Source organism: Pempheris klunzingeri, chromosome 20 (genome assembly GCF_042242105.1).
Source record: "Pempheris klunzingeri isolate RE-2024b chromosome 20, fPemKlu1.hap1, whole genome shotgun sequence".
Classification (NCBI taxonomy): domain Eukaryota; kingdom Metazoa; phylum Chordata; class Actinopteri; order Acropomatiformes; family Pempheridae; genus Pempheris; species Pempheris klunzingeri.
Genome location: NC_092031.1, coordinates 10,166,498 through 10,193,930, shown reverse-complemented (window position 1 = coordinate 10,193,930; position 27,433 = coordinate 10,166,498). Strand labels below are relative to the sequence as shown.

General features: G+C 42.2%; 2 protein-coding genes across 2 annotated transcripts in view; one reads left to right on the top strand and one right to left on the bottom strand.

Annotated features, from left to right (window-relative positions):
- The window catches only part of atrnl1b (attractin-like 1b), a 62,271-nt gene extending 46,137 nt beyond the window's left edge, over positions 1 to 16,134 (bottom strand). Inside the window, exons 1-17 of the mRNA XM_070851258.1 lie at positions 15,019 to 16,134; positions 11,963 to 12,046; positions 11,183 to 11,296; positions 10,825 to 10,953; positions 10,217 to 10,425; positions 9,028 to 9,202; positions 7,959 to 8,046; positions 7,216 to 7,477; positions 6,282 to 6,465; positions 5,997 to 6,151; positions 5,400 to 5,484; positions 4,800 to 5,014; positions 4,463 to 4,581; positions 3,974 to 4,106; positions 2,194 to 2,381; positions 582 to 795; positions 265 to 456 (exon numbers count right to left, since the gene is read on the bottom strand). Of these exons, the coding sequence (XP_070707359.1) occupies positions 265 to 456; positions 582 to 795; positions 2,194 to 2,381; positions 3,974 to 4,106; positions 4,463 to 4,581; positions 4,800 to 5,014; positions 5,400 to 5,484; positions 5,997 to 6,151; positions 6,282 to 6,465; positions 7,216 to 7,477; positions 7,959 to 8,046; positions 9,028 to 9,202; positions 10,217 to 10,425; positions 10,825 to 10,953; positions 11,183 to 11,296; positions 11,963 to 12,046; positions 15,019 to 15,269 (2,797 nt within the window). The 5' untranslated portion in view covers positions 15,270 to 16,134. The remainder of the gene's footprint in view (positions 1 to 264; positions 457 to 581; positions 796 to 2,193; positions 2,382 to 3,973; positions 4,107 to 4,462; positions 4,582 to 4,799; positions 5,015 to 5,399; positions 5,485 to 5,996; positions 6,152 to 6,281; positions 6,466 to 7,215; positions 7,478 to 7,958; positions 8,047 to 9,027; positions 9,203 to 10,216; positions 10,426 to 10,824; positions 10,954 to 11,182; positions 11,297 to 11,962; positions 12,047 to 15,018) is intronic.
- A 5,824-nt stretch (positions 16,135 to 21,958) lies between these two features.
- Positions 21,959 to 27,433, top strand: part of afap1l2 (actin filament associated protein 1-like 2) — a 37,703-nt gene continuing 32,228 nt past the window's right edge. Inside the window, exon 1 of the mRNA XM_070851627.1 lies at positions 21,959 to 22,178. Coding sequence (XP_070707728.1) covers positions 22,163 to 22,178 — 16 coding nt within the window. The 5' untranslated portion in view covers positions 21,959 to 22,162. The remainder of the gene's footprint in view (positions 22,179 to 27,433) is intronic.

Here is a 27,433-nt window from a genome sequence, read left to right as displayed (position 1 = left end):
GGGCGACTATATGCAAGTGTAATTGGCCATTACAAACCAGAAACGGCTTCCAAAGCCAATCACGGGATACTAATACCATTTTCCCTCTGACACAAACACCTTCCACTTTAAGCCGTTTTCCTCCACTAACCTTCTTTCTCTCAGTGATGAATATTGACTGCTTACAGAGGCCAATCTGGGAAAGCTTATTGCCGGCCACCTTAATGCCAGACTAGAGACTCCAAAGAAGCCTCATTTAGATTAAGTTCTGTAAAAGATACTTACCCACGCAATCTCCAGTCTGCCACTCCAGACACTGGCCATAGGGAAAAGAGATGACGTAGGCGGTCGAGTCGACACAACGCTGCGCACTGCCGCACCACATACACTCCATGGCCTGGCTGGTACAGTTGGCACAGTTGGTGTGTAGCGAGCAAGGCTTCTTACAGGATGGACGGGTGCTCTGATTGGGGTTTCCTGGATAGGAAAAGATAAGGCAGGAGGAAAAAATGCTGAGTCTTTTTCAAATCAGACTCCATTAAAATTTTTCCAGACAAGAGATAACATATTGTTGTATATGCATGCATCCCCCCGTCTCTCACCAGTTGCTTTTTCACAGATGAGGCCGTGGGCAGTGGCAGTGCATGGATTGGCCCTTAGGCCTGACACCTGAGGCTCCTCCAGATAGGCACAGAAACCAGAGTCACTGGGCTCGCCGGGCAGCCAGCGTAGGCTGCTGTTGGTGAAGGGGGACATGTCCTCCCAACCCCAGTAAGACACATTGATTTTCCTCAGGCCCACCCAGGGAGACAGCCGCTGTGGAGACACAGTGAAAGGCTGAAAAAGGCCTGACAAGCCAGTGGGTATTCAAATTTAAGATAAAGTTTCACATCTGTGCCTGCTTTTCTTCACCATCATGCAATTTAAGAAATTAATGGGCACTGCATCTATACCCAGACCCAAGAATGTCATTAAAAGTCGACAGAAAATAATTTCACAGATATGATGACTTATTTGCCTTAAGGAGTCTACTTTTAATGTAATGGGAAAATGATGGGAAATGGCATGTCAAGGTTCTGTTTGGAACAAACAGGCGAGTTTCAACCCAGCAGACTGACAACAAATTACATTCTCATGAATACAGCAGGCATGACCAAACTAAAATCATCAGTGGGCTCCACAATTTTCTTTCAGCACAAGGATGATGTGTAGCTGAGGCGAGAGGAGAAAGTGAGTGTTTGCCCAAAAGCGGATTTCATCATTTCCATTAAAAAAAGAAGATGTTTGAATTACGGCATGGTTAGGACTATGGACAAATAAAATTTCTGAGTTACATTTTATGAGCTGTTTAACTGTATTGCTGGGCAGACTGGACATCTCCAGTTGCAGCTTATCACAGTATGGAGCCTCATAGCTCTGAAAATTTGAACTTGAGGAAGGTCGAGTGCCACAAACTGACACACACACACACAGATGTTTGACAATGTGTTAAGACATTAGTGATAGCTTAAAATAAGCACTATACAAAAGAAAGGGAATTTGGAAGTTATATTTTGATATTTCGAAAGCAAAATCATACCAACCCGTCAATGTCTTAGATACAATAAGTGCTTACGATTGCTCCTACAGACAATGAGTCATGTGGCCCTGGCTTGTTATACAAAGCACAAAGAGCAAACTTTGACTATGTTACGAAGGATAAAACAATTCAAACAAAGCAAAACAAAACTAAGTGTTATTATCACAGTCTGATTCATTGTTGTCTATCTGCAATTGCGTCATAGTCAAAAACAAAAAGATACAGTTTGTGGCACTGCCAAGTGGAAAACAATTTGATGGAAAATAGTTGAAAGACACAAATTACGTGAGCTAAAAGGAGGGCTGCAATCAGACAGAAAACGGAGCAGCACACAAGTACAAAACTGATCAGGGGGAAATCATCTCAGAATGCAAAACTCATCAGAGTCACTGAAAGGCTCGACTAACCACTCCCTGATCTCTTCTGTCATCTAAACTCCAGGTTGTAACTGCATACCTAAACATCCCATTTCTGAGGATTCCTTTACATATCTTTGACTGAGTTTAATATACAATATTCACTGCAATCACCCCTGACATTACATGCTCTATACAACGTATAAACTATAATTCACTCTCAAACTGTTACCATTCCAGATGCTTTGTGTCTTTCCTTTTCTTACTTGTGTTACTTACCTTGTCTTGTTGCTGGAGCTTCTTTAGCTCCTCAAGCACAAAGTCCACTTGTTTGGAGGTGGTGAGTGACGCAATGTTTCCATTGAGGTTCTTGCAATAGTGTTGAGCATTGTCATAACTCTCACGGCTGGAGTTGATCCTCAGGCAGGCCTCCCCCACCTGATTCCATCCCTCACTGCACTGCTGGGCTGGAAAAAAGACAGAGTGTGATGAGAAGATGTGCGAGTATGGACCAGGGCATGTTAAATGTTTGTCAAAAATATAGGTCCATTGTCTTCTAGCCTTTACATGTGAAACTATTTTTGAAAATTTGCACGAAAAGCCGGTTTAATTCTATATTAAACCGGCTTAATGTATCATTAAACTGGCAAAAAGTGTTTTTTGGCCACTTGGGGGCAACAGGCACACGCTGTGCACACAACACAAGCATATAATCACTTTTTAAGCTGATACAGCCAGTTAGCTAGTACACAAATCCAGCAGTCATGAAGCGACATTATCATTCATTTGGAGTCGTTTTTCTGGACACCTGTCAGTTGTACAATTTTCAATCTTTTAGCTCCGTTTTTGGTCTCTACCGACTCAGGAGAGAAACATCTGGCTCTTTAGCCGCTAAATGTTCCACTTAGTTCACCAGCTTGTCCCTACCCATGTCTGTCTGCTATTTGGTTCGGAGCAGGTAATGTTCGGAAAGTTTTCAGAGTCTGAGTTAAGAGTAGGCCTGCTGCAGGCGAAAAAAACTAAGCTATGAGGGAAGTGAGAGTGAACCGAAACAATAGCCCACACATGTTTGGGTCAGACAGCTAATCAGGTGATAATTCCCTGTGAGTTCATCGCCACAATTCAATTATAACAATCAATTATAGCCACTTTAAATCGGAACATTAGTTAAATACTGCTCAACATGGGGCACCACACTCTACCAAAAACGAGCACAAGCAGAGAACTTATCCATGAAAACAGATTGCAGGAAGTCTGATTTCTCCCAAACCACAGGGGACAAAAGATTGAGGACTAAATGTGTGGATGCATGTGTGTGTTTGTATGTGCATGGATGTAACAGATTTAGTTGGAGTGTTATCAGCACGTCTTTGCCTTAGAGAGATGATGTGATTTTTGGAGTCCAAATTGCCTGTTAATGACGGCATCTCACAAAAATGGTGTGCATGTGGACACATGTATGCATTTTGTGTGAGCAAATGGTTCCAAGGCTTCCTTTCAGGCATCAGGAATACACACACGCGTGCCCAAACACACACGATTTGTAGCTCCCACTGCTGCGACAAGACAAGCCCTTAGGTGACAAGATTTCAGGAACTGAAAATTATGGATTAAGTGACAGCACCAATTCTTCAGATTCAGTCACAGTCAACATTTGGAAGGAGGGTAGAGGGTGACAGGCAAACTAAATATACTGACAGACTTGATAAACAACTTTAGGATGACATCTTGAAAGAACATTTCTGCAAATACTAGATGCTGTTTTTGAAGCTTGGTGGTAACCATTAATGAATATGTTTAAATTTCCCCTTCAGGTCTGAATGTCAGTGGCGTCATTCATTACAGAGAGAACAACATCATCTTACTTTTGACTTTTGTGTTGTGAACTTCTCACTTTAATCAACAATCGTAAATGCTACACTTACGACAACAAAGGGAAAAAAAAAACAGTACATCTATCATCATGCACTCATGCATGTGTGAGGACTGAATCAGGAGCCTTCAATAAGATGGGTGTGCGTTTATGGAAATGTGCTCAGTAGTCCGACATCTAACTCACCAGGCAAAGCGTGGCACTCTGACTGATTCTGGTCCCAGTGACAGTTGAGATTCAGCGAGCAGCTCTTGCAGTTGGCGAGCTTGCTGCACACCTGCTCGTTCCGCACTGGACACTCAGTGAAGTTCCTCACGTTCTACGGCAAGAGAGGGGAGAACAGACAAGACAGGAGGGCGGTTAACACGAGCTTTAAATTTAAGATGGATCGGGAGGCGTTGAACTGTTAGAAATCGGCTCCACCTTTAACTTACAGTTTTGCCTGTTTTGCTATGATGCAATTGGTTAAACTACAAGGTGCTACATGCAGACAGTAGGAGGACAATATGCACGCTTTCTAAACAAAAGGCACCATAATCACGATGTAAAATATCACTTGATTTCCCAGGATACAAAATCTTGCAAAAAGATGTATGTGTTTGTGTCTGAGTGAGTGTTTCAGGGAGTTGAACACAAGACCAAAAGCGCTTTGATGCCCCCTCTTGGACCACTCACAGAAGTGCAGTTGCTGGAGGCTGAGATGCACTTCTTGTCATCACACCACTGGCAGCCATTGGTGTTGGCTGTACAGCTGGCACAGTCTGAGAAGCGGTAGCACCGCTCATCCACTGTGACTAAAAAATACACAAGGAGAAGGACAACGGATGAGTGTATGTGCATGTACGTAGTCCAAAATTATACATTTTATGGATTACATAAAATGTATATTGTAATAGTTACACAGAGATGGGAAATAAACTCTGAGTCTGTCTTAAGCGGATTTGGAAACGAGGAACGAACCAGACGTTGAAGCTTTATCAAGTATGCAGAGGGGTTTGGATGTCTTTCTCACCAGCTTTAGGGGGGCAGAATGGGGCAGGAATGAGGCTTCCTTTAGCCATGGTGGGTTCCCAGGGGACACAGCGTCCTCTGCTCCAGATGCAGCGAACCCCTGGCCCAGCCTTCACACATCCCTCCTCTGCCATGAAGGCCTGGCAGCTGGGGGGTCGGTACACAAGCACATCGTTGAGCAGCACACCGGAGAAGCCCCCAAACACATACATGGACCTGGCAAAGAAAACATGAGAACAGGGTGTAAAGAATTAGGAACAAAATCAAAATAAACTTAAAGGCTATTTTATTGTAGTATATAACTTAAGAAAATTCTTCAGAGGGGGAAGGATCAATCAGAAAGAAAGTGCAAATATTAATAACTAAAAAAATGATGTTGAGACCTTGTTTGTAAGCAGCCACACATCAAAACAAGGCAAAAACTTAGCTTGGGATGTTTTATGAGCCAAAAATTTTTATTTTTACCATCAGTGACACAGAAGTATCACCACTTAGCTGAAAAAAAAAAAGGCCAAACCAAAGACTTGGGCTTCAAAGCTGATCTCACTGTATGAGGCATCTGTCCAGTGTGTTTTAATCTTATTCCATTAGGGAGACTCACCCGTTGCTGACCACAGCAGAGTGTCCAAAGCGGTTGACATCCCTGTGCAGGTCTGGTTTAGGCAGGAGCCTCCACTCATCACATGCTGAGGGAAACATGAAGTCATACTTAAGGAAGCATTTGATTTGTCTGTGTGCAGAAACATTGTTTAGCAGACAAATCTAAATATACTTTTTGTTATGTCATGCCTGCCCTCCTTGTGTGCAGTAACATATATAGTGCTGTTTTTTTCCTATGATATTTCCTTTTACAATTTCTGCTTCTGTGCAAACTAAATGATGTTATGTGCTGGCTTTATCAAATGCATGTATTCGATATTGGCTAATAACTCTCCAAATCTGATCATTTATGGCCCTCAAAATCTCATTAAAACCCATCTGCAATGACCTCAAAAATACTATTATATGATTATTATAGTATTCTAAATTCAACAAATACACGTGAGCAAAAGCACTTCAAAAGCATCCACACTTGAGTACACAGATGTAGTATTATGAATACAATTATGTTTTTCAGAAACTAAAATTGGGATGCCAAGAGAGGCTTTTTAACAAACATTAAATCAAGTTGCAAATAAAACGGTTGGAGAGGTCCTACCGATGTCATAGGCAAGGAAGTCAGCAGAGAAACACTTGGCCCCGTTGCTCAGTGATGTGTCGTTGTGTGTGTTGCCACCAAAGATGAGCAGGGTGCCGCTGAGGAGCACGGCTGAGTGCAAGTACCGTGGAAAGCCGCTCTCTCTCAGAATGAACCTTGAACATGTGCATGACAAGTGTGTCAAGGGCAAACGTAACCAGACAGCATGTGACACACAATGTCATGTACGCAGACATGAATACATAAGAAAGCAGCATATGTGCACGTGTGTATGTGTTGATTTACCATGTCCGGGTGTTAACGTCATAGCGGTAGAGGTCATCAACAAGGCCGTATTTGTTGGCAGGCAGAGCTTTATAGCCTCCGTGAACATACACACTACTGCTAGCACTGTCATACGTGCTGCTGTGGCCGTAACCTCCCTGGGGAACTGCACCTTTTGTCTCGGGCACCACCCACGTGTTGGCCCCTGAATAGGACACATATACAAGAAGCTTTTAATACAGAAGAAAAATCTAAAATATCAATTTTTATCAACAACTGATAGGAATGACATGATTGAAATGATCATCCTTCATCATTTGGAGACAGCAGAGCGTGTCACCCTTGAAATCTTGATATTCTTTGACAGAAACCAAAAAACAGACTGGCAAGAATGCGTGGAATTGTTTTGTTGTGTGCACTTTGTATGATTTCTAAGCTTTGAGTTTCAATTTTTCAAACAGTTACATCTCACTGACAACGCAAAAGTAGGCCACAGTGCTTCTTAGCTTCTCTTATCCCAAAATTCAAACCTACAATTCACTGTTTTGTAGATTTATGGCAGGTTTTCAATAAAAAAAAAAAAAACTAGACTACCGTTAGTTATCTCTTAGTTAGTTGCTATTTAAAACCACAAGCACACTCAGTTTGGCTGCTGTGGCTTTGAAATTGAAGTTAGTGTAATCAAAATATTAACACCAGTTGTGCCAAACTTTTTTCTCATGTTAAGAGGGAATATGCATATCAGTGCCAATTGCAGAGTTATTTGAAATTTAAGCCAAATTCTCCTCCGGTCCGAGAGTAAATTCTAAATAAATCATTTAGTTATTTCTACAGTTTCTAAGATGAAGGTCAGAGACCTCCTCCTACAGTGTACCAGATGGCATGCAATGGGAGGGAAAGATAAAGACTCTAAAACCTCAAACGGAATGATGCTGCTCTCAAAGCTGTGACTCACTCAGGTTGTACTCCTGAACGTTGCTGACGTAGCTGTAGATGGGGGAGTATCCAAAGATGACCAGCATAATGGCCTCGCCCCCGTCCAGCAGGATGCAGTGGGCAGAGTGACCCTCCACAGCGTAAATCTGAGCCTGGGCAGGCGGGCCAACCACAGGGTTTCTCCGCTGCCAAGTCCGACTGGGTATGCTGAACACCCACAGCTCGTCTGTCACGTTCCCCCAGCCGGCCTCCAGTTTCCCACCAAACATATAAATTTCATCCTGAAAAGACAAGAGATTAGCTGTAGTATGTTATGGCATGCAGCCATGTTTAAACAAGCATGCGGGGAAGCTCATGTATGCTCTAATAAAAGTGAAAGAAAAGGCTTAAGTGTGTCAAGACATTATGATAAAAAAAAGTGTAGTTGTTTAGTTGAAATTCTTTAACCTACTAACTAAAAAGGGGAAAATTGCAGACTGCAACTGTCTTTTTTCTAGTAATTATGGATATATGGTCATGAGAAAGACTGAGCTTTGTGTTTGAGGATATATTACAACATGCAGTTATTCAAAGATGAGATGTGTTAGTACTGAAAATAAGCAATTTCTTTCTGAAAGCGACAGTTGTGGTTTGCTTTATGTGTGGGCAAACGTTTATTGCTTTTTCACCCCCCATCTAATTCTCCCTCCTGCCAGCTACAGCTGTGGTTTCCTAAATTCCTCCTCTACCCAGAGAGGTGGAGGCAGATCTGTGTGTGTTTACCTGGTAGGCAGTGAGTGAGTGGCCGTATCTTGGCACAGGGCCACTGTTGATGGGAACTGTGTTCCAGATGCCACTCTCCAGGTTGTAGCTGCAGAGTAAAGCGACAGAAGATTACACTTATCTGCGAATGAAGAATGTTTTTAAAAAACATCTTTATTAAGTGCCTACTAAAAAACACTGCATAGCTTTAGTCTGTGCCTCTGTGACTTCACATGCATATATTTTTATCTCAGCTCATCTACTCAAAGCACACAAAAGGTGGCAGTTTCCTTCATGCCAAAGGTGCCACTTTAGTTTTCCATTCACAAAAAGTATGTCGAGGTTTTGCACACTGCCGCGCACGGAAAATGAATGCTCACAGTGAAACCAGACACCCGATCATCACACATTGTTAATTTATTCAAATAGTTTTGGAGCCCATAATCATTTTTCCTCAGGAATCACAGCACCTGATGATGAACAAACACTGAGCAGATGGAGAGAGCTCATCCAAGCACATAAGATGAAAACTGTCAGCTAACTTTGAGCCAAGACGTGACTCAGCGCAGCAGTCCATCCTGCATTTTATCGGCAGAATCGTCCAAGTACACTAAATACTAATCACTCAATTTAGCTAAGTGAATGCACCACCTACACGTTCACAAAGCACGCTATTGAAACCTTATCTCCCACACGCAGGTTTGACAGCGATTAGCGGGTAACACTGGGTTGGATTTTCTCAAGGGCCACGCTCAACAGATAGTATTATGAGAAGCTACCAGCTTCCTCCTTAAGTAGTTTTTGCTCAGGTATAGAGGTAAGTATTCAAAGTATGGAAACTCAGCTGGAAAATCAACTCAGGCTATGGAAACTTAAATGGCAATAAAGATGATAAATCTGGTGGGTAGGGCACGCTTCTGTTTGTGTTAGCGTTTGTTTGTTGGTCTCCATCACACAGTGGGCTGAACAAAATATCTCTTACTATTAGGATAAAAGAACAATGATGCTTTTTTTCCCCCATTCAAAAATACAAATAGTGTATTTCTTGTGAGAATATTAATACTTTGGGACACGTAGTGCTATGACTTACTTGAGAATCATCTGGAAGGAGCTGTAGTTGAAGGTGTATCCGGCCACCACCCACATGACCTTTTCCTGCACCACGGTTTTATGGGAAGCTCTGGCGAGTGACGTGCCAAAGGGCTTGACACTTGGTAGGACCCAGAAGGACTCCGTTGAAGGGACAGTTAGAGAGCAGTCTGGGCCTACAAGACAGGATGAGAAAGAAATCACAGCAGGGGGCTCGTGTTGAAAACAAACACTGTAACCTGAAGATATTTCACCCAACATTTATCAAACGAAGATTATTAAAGTTATCGTTACTGCTGCACTACTTTAAGACAAAGAACTACGTTTATCCGATGCCAAATCTCTTTTGGGCTGGAATTCTTCAGCAGCATCCGACACATTTTCATGCCTACTCAGTGAGACTTTGAAGAGCAAACATGCCAGTTTCAAACCTAAACAAAAGCATGAAGACCCCTTAATCAAACATAACAGGCAGGGAGGAGGGAATATGTTGAATCGAATGAGGGCCCCGCTGAAAAAGCTCATGACTCCGCTAATTATTCTGTCAAGTTTCATCACGTGAACGCCTTTGGTTCCCTCCAGCTGGAGGCACATAATAGCACAAAGCGCTGTCGCAGGGCTTATCGATGTGTTACTGATCAGCATTATGACAACGTAGCGCAGCTGTTCACACTTGTCTGCTAACACATTCTTCATTATGTCTTCCTACATAATCACCACAGCAGACATGGGAGGAGCAACAGCATTTTGCAACCTGGAATCATTAAAGGATTTTTCATGTGATTCATCACTCAGTGTTTTGAATGTTGTCAAACAATCCAATGATGCTTCACCGCCATTTTTTTTTTATTAGGTGTCGATGCTTTACGGGTGCTGGGACATTGTTGTTTTTCGGCTAGATTGTCCTTCAGCAGTTACATTGACAGTGAAAATGCAGAAAGGAATGAATGAATGAGCGTACATATTATTCATTAAGCCACAACAATTCAAATTTAAAGGACTGGATTGACATCTCTCTCCTAATTAAAGCCTGTCCATATCTTATGTTTCACCAAAACGTGGCTATATACTCCTTAGGAAATTGAACACAATCTTTATTGTGTTTCTACTTGGTTTAGATGCTTTAAACCATTCTTTTGGATCTCAATGGTTGCAAACAGCTGTTGGGTTTGGACAGAGGTTACTCTTACCTTGCCAGCTGTCATTGCAGACACACAGCTTCTCCCCGGTGAGGTCGCAGTAGCCGTGGTCGGGGCTGCCGCAGTTGTTCCTGCAGTAAGGGATGTCACAGGCCTCGCCTTTCCAGTACTTGTCACATTCACAGTACACTCTGCTGGCCGCCGAGTTACCAGGAGTGCACTTCCCGTGGCCAGAGCAGTTATTGGGACAAGAGTTGATCCTGTGCAGAAAGATGTTTTCGTTTAGCCAACACAGTATGAGCCATTTAGGCCACGCAGAGACTGAGGAAGATTAGTACGTATCATCTTGCGTGTGGTAAAGGTGGGAGGGATAAAAAGAAAACTATGAAGCAGGTCACTTGTCATTAGCAATGATCATTGCTGTGGGTTTTAGTCTGGCAGAAAAGCACTTGTACCACTTTCTCTGGTACAAGAACCATGTTACAATCCAGGAGAAATAAATGAAACAAGTCTTTAACACAGGTGATGGACTAAAACACAACCTCCACGGAATTGGTTCCTTCTGAGAAGCCAAGTACAAATACAAAGAATGCAAGGTTTTAATATTTAATCATGTTTTGCTTGAACTTGGAGTTCATATTCAGAGCCTGGATACTTACGAGTAGAATATTTCAAATCCTGTCAAGTTATAGGCAGCATCGCTGAAAAAGTGTAGTAGTGCGTAGCCTGAAGTTGTCTCAACCTCAGGAACCGTCTCATTTCCTCGTATCTCTGGCACGATGAGACCGCTGCAGAGACATGCGGACAATTCATTGTCATCACTTTCTCACAACTCATACCAAGTTACAGAAACAAACCCATAAATCTCTGCTAAATTAAGCAGATTCATTCTACATTAAATGAAGAGTAAATTAAACAGTCAAATAAATCAACAAATACAGATGTTGTTGTTGTTGTTGTCTGTTTTATAATCAACACATTAACTTCCAACTTTAACTCCACTTTGGAGTTTCTCACCTGAAAACAGCAACCAGAGGGGCATATACTGAGTCTCCGTCATAGACGTACATATGGTCCCAACTACATTCTGTGGCAAAGTGGTTAAATCTTAACCGAAGAACCGCATTTGGACTGCAAGAAGAAACAATTTAAAAATGGTTTAGGTTTGGTGCATGAACATTTGAACAACATAAACATTTTTGCAGGATTCAGACACACAGGCCTCATTTGTAAATGTAATAGTATTCATGGATAATATCACTGACAAATTATTTTCATTTTAGTGTAACTGTACACTGAGCGCCCCATTCATACAGCTCATCATGATGTAATCTAAGAAGAACGGGATGTATTCATCTCTGTTACTGGATACTGATCATCATTTATCCAAAACATACAAAGACAAACAGAAATCAGTTTACTGCTTAGTGTGAAAGAGACAAATGAATATGGTTTTTTCCCAGAATGGTTTAAGGACGTCAGGTTGATTGGCTGCCTTCTCTTTCAGTCCCAGTAATAACGTGTCCAAACAGCTCTGTCCTCACAGTGACCATGGTTGCCATGACAATTGAAAGCATCAACAAACACTGGGGTTCTTCCTCAAAACGATGGTTGATTCAAATGTAGCAGTCAAACTTACACTTCCACTTTACATTATATACTGTGTAAGCATACTTACTTCAACAGAGATGCTGATCAGCTTGGTTTAACTGCATTAATCAGTTTACACTGCATAATTAAATTTGCCCGTAAATTTGTGCTCAGCTTCAGAACATACTAACTTAGAAAAGTACTTACTAGCCCTCGATGAGCCACGTGCACTTTGTTTTGTACTTGTAGTTGATAGGACCATCGGTGAGGTATCCCGAGGGCTCCGTCAACCTGAAGATCAGAAGTCAGCACAGTATTATGTTACATACAGCTAGGAAAGTATTGTTCTAAATGAAAGTCATAAAAATAGAGGGAACAAGAGCATCTTTGACCACAAGAAATCATGTAATTTGATGTGTTGCCTCATAGACAGAGGACCTGAGAAATATTGTTGCTTGAAATCTATTCCCTCACAAAAAGCATTTCATAATATACAAAAAATAAAGTAGTTATATTATAAAGTAGTTGGGGCCTAAGCCTATGCAGTTATTAAAATCATCCTTCCTCAGACTCAGACTTTAGCCATGACGGCCTTTCAACTTTTTCCTACATTTTTACCTGCAGCAGCAGATTGATCAAACGAAATCAAAAATCCACAAGATTTTCTAGGTTACATGCACATTTCTCTGTTCAGAACCAGCAGCATTACTTGGAACAGACATCAAGATGTAACTACGCAAATATTGTGTGAGAATGTGACTTGCTGCCATCAAACATCAGACCCTCTTGTTTCTAATTTTTAAGAGCTTGTAAGTAAACAAAAAAAACAACTCAGAATGCATACAGAATTCTAAAATGTTAGAATTAGTTAGAATAGACAAATGACAGCTGTATTGCTTTATGAAACACCCAGCTCTTAACATGTTTAAACAAAGGTCTACCAACTCTGACTCTGAATTATTGATCGAATTATTTCTTAATGGTAGCACTGAAGTGTCATTTTGTTATTGTGTGTACAAATGTGCACTCAGGTGTCCAACTACTCCAACTATATTGTCACGCACTGCATTCAATTTCCAAGATTCAAGAAGACGAAATCTGCCCAAGGTCACTCCCTGCAAACCAAAAGATTCAATCAGGTGTCTCTTATAGAGGTTTCTCCTTTCTGTAAACGTCTGAGGTCTAATACTGGAAACAGTTTTCAACAAACACAAAAGACCACAGTAGTGTGTCACAATGATAGATGCCTTTTAAATGGACATTAATCTTTGCCCCAAATCACGAGAAACTAGAGTTGTGCGTATTCCACCCACAAAACCCTGAATGAATTGAAAATGATGAGGAAAATGATACGCTCGAGGTGTCTTGTTACGGTTACTACAGTGATGTTCATGTTTTGCTGATTGTTTGAGGTGAAAGTTTATGACATAAACAACAAGCAGCATGCAACCACCAATGAATTAGGGCTGTGTAGACATGCAAGGGTGATGAATTTTTCATGCTGTACTTCCCTGGGAAATACTATCCTGTAAAACTGTCTGTCTCTAAACTGTCCCTCAAGACTCTGTGTGTTCCTGCCGTCCACACCATTGTGATGCTTGGCTCATCTATATTTAACATCAGACTCTATCGCACACCATAAACAAGAAATTCATCTGTGACACCGATTTAAACTGTCAATACAGCAAGGAAGCCACAGCTTGTTCATGGGTGACTGATCATGTATTAACCAGGGTGCATGTTTCATTCAAGAGTTTCATTCTCACATTTCAGACGTTTGTCTCTAGGTGAGGATTCAAGGATTCAATGGTTTTATTGTCAGATGTGCAGATAAAAAGTTTCATCGCACAATGAAATTCTTGCTTTGCCCTTTCGCCTTCAATTCAGCTTTAAGGATTTTTAAATGACAGATAGATGAATAGAAAAAGAAAGGAGACAAATAAACAGTAGCCACACAGGAGGGGAGATTATTCGCTGCAAAACCTCAGACACATCAGGAGCAAATTACTGTGATCGAAGCACTTGTGTACCACAGAGTGCACCTCAGGTGTACTGAAGGGCCATTAGATGCTCCTGTCAAGAGTCACAGTCAAGATGAACATTATTATTATTATTATATCGCAGTTTGGCATTTATTCGTTCTTTACCTGCCTTTTTCTAACTACTACCTATTTGCACACCATCCTTAACTCAGTGCACCTACTAGAAGGTTGTCATGGCCTCTACCTGTGCTTATCAACAGGCATAATCTTCATTTTGGCATATGTAAAATTAATTAGTTGCAGATGTTTCCTTGTAGCCGCTGTTGGCTACTTTCTCTGGCAAAAGCAAAAGGTTTTTATTTGGAATCAATGCAAGCGCATCAAGATGCAAATCAATACAATAACCTATGTTGAGTCTCGGTTGTCTTGTCCGTGCTCACATGTGCAGATTGGATTGTACGAGATAATGGAACTCATCCATTCACTGACGGCCATACAGCCTCAATCACTTTCATTTCTTGCACAGGAGAAGACATCACACTAAATAAATCTAAATTACGAGGGGGGAATAAATGTCAGGCATGTGAATAATACACATGCTGATCACGGACAAACTACAAATACCCGACCGAGAGACTGTGAGACAGGCGACAAGCAAACTGACAAGTTCCCCAAACCGTTTTTTCAAACATTTTCAAACAAAACTTGTAATTAAGTGTAATTAAACTGTGCGTTTTAGTTTTGTATTGTTGTCAACAAGCTGAATCTAAATAAGACCCACTGAGGCTTCCAGGAAACTGTGACGGGCCTTTTTCTAACCTTTTATACACTAAATGACTCATGAAAGGAAACAAACGCCAGATTAATCATGGGTGAAAATAATTGTTACACATTTGGGTTTCCCCGTCACCAATCCTGTACCTCTGGTTTCGCAGCATTTTCAAGCAGAATGTGAGTCACATATTACAAATCCCTGGAAATAAGCCATGTATCTTCTGACCTGATCAGGTCTGCTGAAGCTGCTGGCTCATTCAAAAATACGGTGAAGTCTGACCATAAATCAAATAGGGGTTTATCTCTGTCGTGCATGCATGCCATTTTCTTCCATTACAACTTCCACCCATTTTCCAGAAAAAAAGCTGGGTACACACAGGTGTGTTTGCCGACACTGTTTGATGGAAAACAGCGGCTCAGACCTTTTTAAGACAATGACACAAGGAATCCAAGGTAGGCTACAGATGATATCTTTAGGCAGAAAGCTGCAGGGCATGGCACACTTACTTGAACCTCCCTTGGCAGTGCTGGCACTGGTCTCCAACCCATCCTCGATCACAGATGCAGGATCCATTGATACATTTTCCAGAGAGGCAGTTCTTGTCACAAGGTTTGGCCGGGGAGGCGTGAGTGAACAGCACAAAGTAAAACAAAACATACACCACCAAGTATCTGCTGATACCCCGCAGGTCGCTGTGGGGGGTCAGTTTGGGTCCAAAAAGCAAGAGTTTAGTCTCACATTTCCCTCCTGGATCCATCTTTTTTTCCCCCCCAGTTCGACCCAGCAAGCCGTGTAAAAGTCCGGGGCCTTTAGCTCTGCTTTTGGGAGAAAGCCTCGGCTGCTCAGGCTGTTCCTCTTACAACAAAGTCCTGCATATTCGTTGATAGTTCTGCATACTCAAATTAAGGCTTGAGTACGCCTGCTTACAAAGCTTTGGAGCAAAAATGGGTACAAAAAAAAGCAATGTTAGCTGGGTGGTTTTTAAAAGCTGGTTGCTCAACCGCATGCATAGATTTGGAGTGGGAGGAATTCCCTTCACCCTACCTCTTGTTGGAAGAACCAAGCAAAAAAACAAGACCATCGATTAAAGCTATTTAAAGCAGCTAACTCGTTGAATTGCTGTGACTAGCTAATGCATAATTTGTTAGCTTGAGTGGCTTATTTGGCCTCTGCGAGGTAATGTAACGTTACTGCATTGATTCAAGAGCACTCTCTCTCCCAAATGCCATTTCAGCAGCCATTTTAAACAATCCTCCAGACCGAAACAGAAATGTACAGTATAACCAGCAAGGGTCCGCAGCTATTTAGCCGGATCTTGTCCAGTGAAGAACAAAGGGGTTGTGGTGTTTGTAGCCCAGGACCCAGCGCGAAGGCTGCCGCAGTCAACATGGATGTGGTTGTGATGTGGGAACTGGAAAGGCGATTCCTGCCGACTTGGGGGGCAAACACACTTTGAACTGTTGTTTATCCTCCTGGTCTGTTCCCACGGCGTTTTGAAGACCTTCAGACGTAGACTTCGTTGGCAGCCCTCTGCGGTGGCGTCTCCTTATATTCCAGTTATTTTCGGGGAGAGGAAGCACCGCTGTAGCTCTCAAAACATGACAAGAAGTGGCAGCGGTGGGTTTGCTAGCGCAGCGACAGCAGACAGTTCCTCAGGTTGGAGAAAACTAAACACAGCCTGCGCATGCGCCCTAGGAGCGGGTCACATTTAAAGGTACAGTGTCCGGAAAAACCACCAAACCAAACCACCCTATGCGGCATTTAAAAGGGTCACATATTTCCAAATGTGTGTTTTCCTTTGACCTAGAATTATAGAATATCTCACAATCAGAGGCCAGTTTTCAATAACACTTATGCACTCCTTGCATATTAATTCCCATGTATCACATGTGTGATTCTCATCTGTGCAAAAAGAGGAGGCATGGCAAGGCAAATGTATTTGGATGGCACCTTTCAGGCACAAGGCAATTCTAAGTGCTTTGCAGGGACATAAAACACAATAAAAAATGATGATCACATAAGTTATGCCACTTGGTGAAATAATATACATGTAATCAAACAGAAAATCTGGATCTTATATTCATACATTTTGTATTCTTGGCTCTTAATGGCACATAATTGAAGACTGTCACCAGGGAGATGACAGTGAGGACGGTAAACGCTGTCAACAAAGCATTTGCAGTGGTTGGCATCTGTGGAGGTAATTTTCACAGCTACAGTCGCCCTGCTGAATTTAACCAAAGCAGAGAGGCTGAACGTCTGCATGTGAATTTGAAGTACATTTGCTGCTGGGTCTATGAAAATTATGTTCTCATCTTACTTGAGGTCCTGGCACATCTCAAGAAATTTCAATAACTGACACTAATGGCTGTGAATAAAAATCATAGGCAAGGTCAAGGAGTGGCAGGCGCTTTTTAATAAAGTCTCCTTATCATTCATTCATTCGAGGAGGCTCTACTCTGACCGTACCCTAACATCAAATGTAGTACATCTCTCTGCGAGAGCACTTATCTTCGTGTCAGAGGAGGCTCATCAGGGTGGTGCCAGCTGTCAAGCTAAGGAGTCTGACAGATTGGGGCTTTTATGCTAAGAGTTATGTGAGATGTGCTTCTGTTTCTGTCTATCATACAGATGGTGATTCAGTGGAGGACAGAGCCTGGCATCCTCAGCTGAGGAAACAATTGCATAAAATGCTGATGTGCAGGTTGTCGTGGAGCAAACTGGGATATAGTGGGAATATGGCGAGTTTCTTTTATACTGTGCTGGCAGACTGAAGAGGGTCAGGAGGGCCACAATGACTGAAATGACATACAGCAGTGTTGGGCATGAGAAATGCTTTATTCTTCCCCTGCATTTTAGTTCACTAGATAATGTGTTTGCTCCATATAACATTAACTTTATAGTATTAAAGTAAAGTATTCATTTATCTGGAGCTGTGCACACCTCCACATCTACACCAGCAGGCGGCAATGTTGCACAGGCACACAAAGGCACAGATTCTCAAATGGTCTGTGCAGTGGGATACAGACTGGAGTGAGCAATGACAAATTTATATTCCACTGTGACACCATGTCTCATGAATAACCATTTAATACCAATATTTATACTAGAATGGGTTTTTGTTTTTAATGATTTACTTAATCTGTAGTAACAGACCAGGGCCAAAATGGCAACACAGTTATGTTATGAACCAACACAGACACCATAGGATGAAATGTACGAAAAAGGGGAAGGGAACAAAGAAACAACACCATGGTATATTTTGTGAATCATCTAAATACCTGTCCTATGCTAAGTCTTGTGAGGCAATTCGATTTTTACATTTTCTCAGCCGCCACATGAGTCATCCACACACACTTTGAAATCTGAAGAACCCCTGTTTATTTTCCACAGAGGTTACCCTGAACCTGATCACACATGAACTAAAAACAATATTATCGCGCCATGACTCAACACTCTTCCACTTAAGCCACGGGAGAGGCTCTTGGTGTCTAGTTTAGTCAGGTGCACACACCTCTGAGGTGCGGGGAAATCAGCACCATCTCCACGAGGTGTAGTGTGTCTGAAGCCAGTGCCCTCTGCATTCTTGGTCTAGATGTTCTTAAAACAACAGGGAGGTACAGCAGAGTCAGTGGATTCAACTTTCTGTGGAAATTCCCAGACGTAACAGTAAGAGGAGGCACTTGGGTTTAGACTGGATTAGATGAAAATACCTAACTACATGGAGGGGGGGGGTCTCTTTTCAGAAGAAGGTGGTGCATTATATGTCTGTATGTGTGCAAACATGGGGGAGCCCCCTGAATTAAAGAGGGTCCAGTGCTAATTTGGAGTTGAGTCAGCGACCTTTGTCCTCTGATTCACAGCTGAGGAATGCTCTGTGCTCCAATCAGCAGCGGAAAAGAGGAGAGAAACTCAGTCCGCATTTGCACCTTTGACTCAAAAAAGTTCAAGCGTCTGTCCGCCCCACCTAGAAACTTTAACACCCTTGTTGCACACCAACACACAAATTCATCACACACACAGACAAGCGCGATGACACTGAAACATCACAATGTGACGTTCAAGACCTGAAGCCACCCGTACAGCCAGGGGCTTCCAAAGGTCTGCTGCACAATTGGAATTCCCCCGTTGGATTAAGAAGACAGCTCTCTTGCTGCGGACAGGCAGACAAGACAGAGACAAAAGCCAGACCACCCTTGTTTTCAATTCATGCTGGTCCATCATGCCTGACTCACATTTACACTTTCACAATTCACTCAAAGCTATATGATCAAGAAAGAAATGACATCATCCGTTGACTTCTAGCTGACTTGCATAAAGTGAGGTGCTGTCTGTGCAGGGTTACACATTAACAGCCACAGGTTTGAGGTTAACAACTGAATTATTACAGTACCTAAAAAGACAGTGAATTCCTGTGTTACAACAAAAACAAAAGTATTGAGTGAGGAAGCTCATTCTTGGCCTTGGAAACTGTAGTTTTACAAACACAGACCAAAAAACTCAACTCAAGGTTCTTAGGTCATGTGATGACAGCTCCATCCACTGATGAAGGCAATAAGATGCAGCTGAAAGCTCCGGAAAAGTGTAGATTCTTTTAATTCTCGAAAAAAAAGGAGAAAAAAAATCCATAAAGTCTGCACCGTTTTAGTCAGTTTATGTCAGATATTTAAAAATGAGATTATAATCACAGTTACCATTCTTTCCTAAAAACCACATGGAAGACAAGTAAAGTGCTTATGAAACAAACATTAGACCTACAGAAAACACACGGCTGTCCCACAATTGTATCCTCTGCCTTTGTTACAATAAATGGAGACACAAAAGCAGGAAGTTTCTCCAGAATGAAAAGTAGCTCTGCCAACATTTTGAGTCAGCCCACCATCCTGAAAACAGACCCTGTGGAGTTTTACATTTAGCGGGGAACACTGATGCTTTGTCTTTGCCGAACGTGTTTGTGCACATCACCGGTTCGACTTGTTCAAAGAAACATGAACAGTTGATGGGCACAACTGTGGAAGAAGCAATTTAATACATCAAACCCTTCACTGTTCAAGTATTAGTATTACCGTTCCAGCTCATGCAAGCAGAAACAACCACACATGTGCTTACAAACTTTAAGCATATTCAACAAAATCCCTGCTGAATGGTTCTCTATTATTGCTCTCACCAGCTTATCCTGCAGTATTTTGACTGTTAATTAATCCTAACTGACAAGTGCATTGATTTGGACTCTGCAAGCTGAAACTTTATGCCGTGTCAATCTACCAAAAACACAAAAGAGCTAAAGGGACCGCACAGAGAATTCAAAATGCACCTTTGAGACCTTCAAAAGGCCCACTTACAAAAGTTTTTTTTATTTTCAAATTCGAACTGTAGATCTCAAGAAAGCTTGTCTCTCATCTCATTTGTCTCTGCTTCAGAATCACACAAGCTGTCAGTCTTGTTGCTTCATTTTGAAACATTTACATTTAAGAGCATTTATGGCTCAATACACATATATATATGTCAAGTATATACAGTCTTGTATTACATGATAATGTTTTGTTCTGGCAGGTTTTAAAGTAGACAGTTTATCCTGTTATTATCGGAAAAAACACTCAGCAGAGAGGGATGTGAATCTGGTCTTATACTAATAAGTTTACTCTAATAAAACTTCCCATTATAAACACATTCCTCAGGGACTGGGAGGCAGTCTTTGATAAGAGTGCATGCTACTACACGGAGGAAGATCATGCCAACACACAAATAACAGTGAGTTCAATTTGACCCAGAACAACTATTTTCACATGAGAAAACGTCCCGTGGATATTGCTGCTGATGTGGGACATAGTCACACACAGAAGCACACACATACACAGTAAAGACACTGCTCGTAAATGACTAGTGGTGGTGTGTGGAAAAAAAACAGCAAATCCCAAGTTAGGCTATGACAAAGGGGTTGAAATCAAAAGCTGCAAATTTGTGCTAATTTGCTTTGCTTTTTTGGTGGTATGGGCACTGATTGTGAGTGTGAACGCCTGTCTTGACCTTGTCTGACTCTGATGACTGGCAACCTTTGACCATTGAGTTAGGAGCTGCAGCACCTTGTGACCTTGACTATAAAAAACACAGTTGCTGGGTGATATGTAGGTTGCTGAAGAGCCGAAGCCCTTTTCGTGACTAGAAATCTTTAATGTAAAAATTGCTCTGCCACCCAGACCATCAATGCCATCAATCAAAAACTTGTCATCTGAACATGGCATCAAAGAATCCAACTGAAGTGTGTCTGCAAGTCACGTGTAATGTCACCTGTGGGTATGCAACAGCTAAAACAGACAAAGTTTAAGCACATGTTCAGATAAGGAATGCATAAAGCAGCATTGATTCTTTCCACTCCGATCCTCAGGTTGAAGTCCTCGTTGTGCACAGTTCTGATCTCACAGAAATCATCCAGAATCACACGCTGCCTTCTCGGCTGTGCCTCCCTGTCCCAAGAGAACTCTATCTGAGGGAGAAATTTCCATCACAAGGTGCTTCTGTTAACTACTATGCCACCCCAGGCTCCATTTCCTGTCTGCTGCAGTGAGCCTAAAGAAAGTGACATCACAGGACTGTCACATTTTCTAGTTGCAGTTTATCTTGGGTTTGACTGGTGCAGTAAAAACAACCTCTAACCGAGTGGTGCTCTGGTCTCTGGTCTATTTTGCCTTTCAACCACACACCCGCCCTGAGAGCTGCAGCGTTAAATGATAAATTAAGATCCTATAGGTTACTGAAAAACCTCAGGCAAGCAGAGGCTTTATACAAAACAGTCAGATGCTCCTCATGCATTTTAATCATCTGCTGCAGTATGTTCTGCTCCTCTGCGTGACATTCCTCTCATACCTCCACCCGGTCACGGTTCTCCCACGGAGGTGTGCGGCTGTTTGGGCACAAAACTTCACTTTTCGAGAGAGAGGAAGCAATGGCTTTAAAAGTACAGCACTCTACACGCTCAATGTTTTCCCTAGCAGGTGATACTGTAATAATAATAATGATAATCCATGTCAGAATTAAGACACCATTTGTCTTTTTATGCAAAAATTAACCCACATTGCTGCCACGATTTGGACAGCCCTTTAGTTCTATCATTCAATGTGCTTATCTTAAAACCAAGATTCACACATTTATAACAGGAAACAAATTAAATCTGAGCCCCAAACAAAGTAGAGACATGTGTGTGTAATGAATGATTACAAAAGAAGTAAAAACAAACATCCTAATTCACCATCCTATCTGTGTGACCAAAACTACTCCTCAGCTTGTCAAGGGACCCATGGGAGCCTCTGGATGGCACCTGAGGGTCCCCACTCTGAGGGAGCTGCAGTGTGGATGCTGCGGTCGGGAGGAGGTGCGGCTCAGCAGCTTCGGAGGAAGAGGAGAGCGCTGTTGTTCCGTCAGGAAACACGCAGCGCTTCCAGCCCAGTCAGTCAGTTAGCCAGTCAGTCAGTCAGCCAGTCAGCCAGTCAGTCGGTGCATTGTTGAAAACGGGAGCGCCGGGCTGCATTCCGCAGAAGTTGGCTGTCCCATCACTCAGAAACTTGTCGGCAAACTTTTTGGGGATTGTTTGATTTTATGAGAGGAGGACAGCGAGGGACGAGAGGGTGAAACTGCGAGCGTCACTGCGAGGGAATGGAGAAGCACAAAGGTAAGAAGGGGGATTTTGTGTCTCCATGTCACTGCTGACAATGCATGTTTATGAACGCTGAGACTGACTTTCTAACTCATTTACAACAGTATTTGTTGGGGAATTCTTTTTTAAAAAAAAGGACACTAAAAAGGACTTTTTATTCGTACAGCCAGATGACATATGAATTCCCCTCTGACATAAAGTCATTTACATGTCACCAAAACAATATGAGTCTGATGTTTTGGCTTTTCTTTAAAGTATGGGTTATCATCATGAACATAATAAAATCTTCTGATACATTGATTTAGCTTCTGGTCTGGTCTGTGCTGTAAGGACACATTGTTTCACACACTGGCTTGGATATTGGTCACCTGCCACTAATACTGATAATTAAAATTCCTCTGGATGTGGGCTAGGTAGCCTACTGAAACAGCCTTATCAAACCAGTAATGGGAATTCAGATTGAAACTACTTAAGAGTTGTATGCACCCTGTGTCACCAAGAATATGAAGATGTGTGGATTATCCGTAAATGCCTCCCCTCCAAGTGGTCTCTATAAAATAGTTTACACTGTGGCCACTGATGAATTCCAATAGCAGCGACGTTGTTCTCACAGCATTCCACAAATTCCTGTGGGTATTTGTCCATGAGGGATGAGCAAGGCCTTTTAATACTTCCTGATTGACATAAACAAAGAGTTTGTGAGAGCCAAAATTAGTCCATAGTGATTCGCCATGAAGTGCACCTCAGTGTGCTGTCTGAACACCTAAAGGGAACAAGCGCAGGGAGGCTAGTTGTGTTTGGACGTCCGAAGTGATGGGAGAAACACAACTGTCGACCATCAACACACTCCCCCTCACCGTCACTGGTCTGGGTGAGGCGACTCGCTGCACTGAAACCAGTGGTGGCTAGTCTAACTGGCATGGGATTACCACAGATTTGAAAGAAAACAATCTTGCTGCAACATTCCCGTTCTCCAGCTGACTAGACGGCCCAATCTGTTGACTCCCACACATCCGTCAGAGTACAGATCCAGTGTTTGAAGCAGCCAAGCGCAGAGGTGTTCTGTGTATAGTCAGTTCCCATGAGGGGATTTCATTAGCAGTGGAGGCCTTTGATTGGTCTGTGTTCAGTTCATTCATTTCGGCTCGTCCATCTACCCATCACATGTAGCGCTGAAACAATAAGTGGATTATGTGATAAGATGACTGACATTACATTCATCTAGATGCTTGAGTCATTTACAAGCAAAAATATGAAGATTTGCCGCTTTCTTCTGTTTTATTTGGGTGCAAACTGAATATTAGTTATTATTATTATTATTAGTTATTTGAAGATGTCAATGGAGAAAATAAGATGATAATGAAAAATTGCAGCCTTAATCACACCAAGTATACGTTGCAGCATTCATTTGGTTCTGATCAACAATGAACAATCAATCAGCTTTAAAAGCTTAGAGATTGGTTGTATTTTCTAAATCACCACTGTTAGTTTAAGACAGAAGACAGAAGACATTTTGCAGGTGGGGGGGGAAGACCTGAGAAATGAGGATTTCATAGATGTCGAGTGATGCAGGGCAATAATCCTACACCTGGTAGTTCCAGAGTGCAGAGAATGAGCTGGTGTGTGGGGCTGAAATAAGGACTGGAGTGTACTCTTTTGGCAGCTGTATGCAGCAGCACCAGGACTCGAATTAGATATTAACAGCCACAGGCAGTCAGGTGGAGGTACAGTAAAGGGAAACCTGGGAAAATCCAGGGAGGCCAATGACAAGGCACGGCATTGTTGCGTATTCTGGATGTGCTCTGTGCTCCTCAAACCTGACTCGGGCAGGTTTCTATCCAGAGGAACCCTTCAGCAGCTCATGTCACTGATTCTCACACCTTCTGCCAGAGATGGGGGTCAAATTAGTGAGGCCACCTGGAGCTGTGTTTGTTTTCAGAGATCTTTGGGCTGTGATAACACATATTTGAGAATCATTGTTACAGTACAAGGACATACTTTATCAGCTCAGCCAAGAGATGATTGGAGCAATTTTTATGCAATTAGTGGCCCATTAGTCACTTTGCCCAGCATCTAATCTCAGTCCACATGCCAAGGTTGCAGCCCACCAAAGGTTAGATCATCATATTGTCACAAATATTTATAATTTCCTCAAATGGCTTTGTCTACACCAACTGTCAGCCGATTAATGAAACATATTTTCAGAATAATAGCCTATGAAAGAAACAATAAATGATATGCGAGTGCATGTGCAGAAATACATGTAAATGTAATTTTCCTTAATATTCCCATAAAAGGAATGGATATGTTTGTTTATTTTTTGCTCTCCAGTGTTTATTATCTTCCTTTCCTTGTCAATCAGTGCCTTCCACCCCATGCCCTTGCTTGTTTTGCTTTCCGTGTTATTATGGATCCCACCAGTTTCTGGGTAAAGCATGTCCGTGTTGAATTCACTGTGCTGGCTTCACGTTCTTTGCAGCTGGATTTCACCTAGAAAAGCGAAGGGAAGGGGTCTGTGATGATGGCTCCTTTTCTTGCCTCCAGCATCAACCGTCTTCTCCAATACTAATCTGCTTATGCATTCAGTGCCAAACTAAAATGTAAGACAAATGGAGTCAGGCTGACAGATGTATTGATGGACATTTTTTAATCAGCGGAGTAACTACAGTTTATAGATTGACTAGCTTTGTCTGGCTTTGGGAAATGACCGAGGATACTATAATTTTTGTTTACAGTAAAATGTTATCCTAGTGTGGACCAAGCGGGCAGAGTGAGTGGGAGAAGTGCTGATCCACACGTTCAGTGGTGTGCACAAGATAAGCCTCTCTGGCCTCAATGAGACATACATTTGAAATGCAGCCTTCAACCGACAGCAGTTCTTGGTTGTCATCAGTGAGGACTCTGCTGTCAGTGTAGTTATACTGATGACTAAAGGAGCCTAAATTTCTTAACTACGCTGTTTTTGCTGGTGTTGTAATAGGCAACAGTCAGGGATCATGTCAATCAAAGTTACATAAAGTTACAATAAGTTGCTTAGTTTGACTAATGTTTATTGAAAATTAGAGTTTCAAAGGTACTTTTCAGTGTAGCAAGACAATACGACAGGGGGTTTAGTGGGTTTGACCTCCCATAAGCTCAGCAGAGGCCGGCTGACATGTACACCATCAGGGCTGGCATGGGGTCTGCCAGTTAGCTAGTATTTGTGTCGGGGGTTGTACTTGCCAACGGGGATTGAGTGGAGTGTGGGTGATTCAGGAAACTGGACTGGGCTATAAAAATGATGAAAAGAAAGACGGTCTTCCTGATCCGTGGCTGTGCAGTGCTCCCCGTGAGTTTGGCCCGTTTCGCCCTCTGGGGTCTTGCTCTTGTTCATTTACAACACATCAAACGTGGCTGTGTTTATTGGATACAGGGGCTCTGGATCAGACCTGCATTGTGTTTTTTTTCTCACCAGGTACTCGTTTGAAGGAAAGGGTACAGGAGAACAGGAGCATACTTACTTGTAATCGCGCACACATGCAAACTCACTAGGTCTTACTCTCCCTGCAGCCGTCACTTATCTTTGGGATAATAACGAAGCAGAGAAGCTTTTATGTGGGTGACTCTGAGGCGGCAATGCTAGTTAGTTTTATTTGTCAGCAGCTGCTTCTAGTCTGTCGCTTTCTTTCTCATCAAGCCAAGACTGTGGAGTCTTGTAAAGCTAAAAAAAATGGTCTCTAAAACATGGATTTGTTTATCATTGCACAGTACATGTTAATTTAAAAATGACTGATGTTCAATCCCACACAGCATGTTATGGAGGTCCTGTGGAGTGAGGGGATGTGAGGAGAGAGGAAGATTGAAGGAGGGATGTAGGCAGAGTGCTGCACTAGGAGGAGGTGGAACCACACCGGGCCTCCTCTGCCTCGTGGCCCCAGGCTGACAGATTTTTCATCTCTGTGTGTGTTTGTGAGAAAAAACAAGTGGGAGAGGGAGTTATAGGGTTGTGTATTTTGGAACAGCTAGTCTCGAGTCACAGTATTACCACAGTTTCCTGGAGATATCAAACATAATTGGTAGCTAGCATAGTGGTACTGAATTTTCCGCATATTGCACTGCTCTGCACAGATCAGTTAATGCTGTCACCAACCAAAAAACTTGATATAGCTAATTGCAAGCAGTTGTTTATTTACACATCCAACAGACATAGAGCAGCATTAGCACACATTTGGAGTCATGCTTCTGTAAACCTAGCAAATGTAATTCAAATATTCACGGTCCGTTGAGCTCTGTTTTGGTCTCCACCAACTCTTGTGGGAAATATCAGACTCTTAAGCTGATACTTGGTTTACAAGAAAGTTGCTAACTTTGTCAGTCTGCCATTTGGTGCTGGGCATGTAGCATACACTGGGTTTATATGCGCTTTTTCGCTTAGTACAGATAAGATAAGATAAGATAAAGAATGTTATTGATCCCACAGTGGGGAAAGGTCGCTGTTATTGCAGCTCAAAGGACAGACATAAAGCACACTGTTAAAGAAAGAGAAAATTAAATAAACATAATATATACAGAAAAACCTTATAAACACAAGTAATACAATAATTATAAAGAAACAGCAACAGGGAGGGATGGGATGGAAACATATGGATTATTGCACAGTTGTCCATGGATTGGTTGAGTAATAATAAAGTGTATTTAGTAGTGATTTTAGTTGGTGCAGCAGGCTATAATTCAGCATTTGTACAGTCTGACTGCAGTCGGAATAAAAGACCTGCGGAAGCGCACTTTCACTGAAGGAGCTGCTTAAGGCCCCCACAGTCTGATGCAGAGGGTGTGAGGTGTTGTCCATGATGGTGGACAGTTTGGCCAAGATCCTCCGCTGTTTGTTATTTAGGCGAACACCCAGGTACTTGTATGTCCTCACTCTCTCGATGTCAAGTCCCTGGATATTCACCGGTGCAGTGTTGGAGGGTTTCCTGTGGAAGTCGACCACCATCTCCTTTGTCTTGCTGGCATTAGCTAGAAGGTGATTCTGCTCACACCAGTCGACAAAGTCTGTGATGACCGTCCTGTATTCACAGTCGTTCCCCTCCCCAGCAGCCTTAACGATGAGATGCAACCAAAACAATCAAGTTGCTGGCTGTAAAATAAGAAAGAGGCTAAAATGCCGGATAAAGCTGTGGGAAACTGCAGAGTCTGGTGTTATTTCTCTGTGGGTTCATCGCCACCAATATCATTCATTTTACACATAGTAATTTAATCCATTGTCATTAAAATATTTGAGCGGCTTT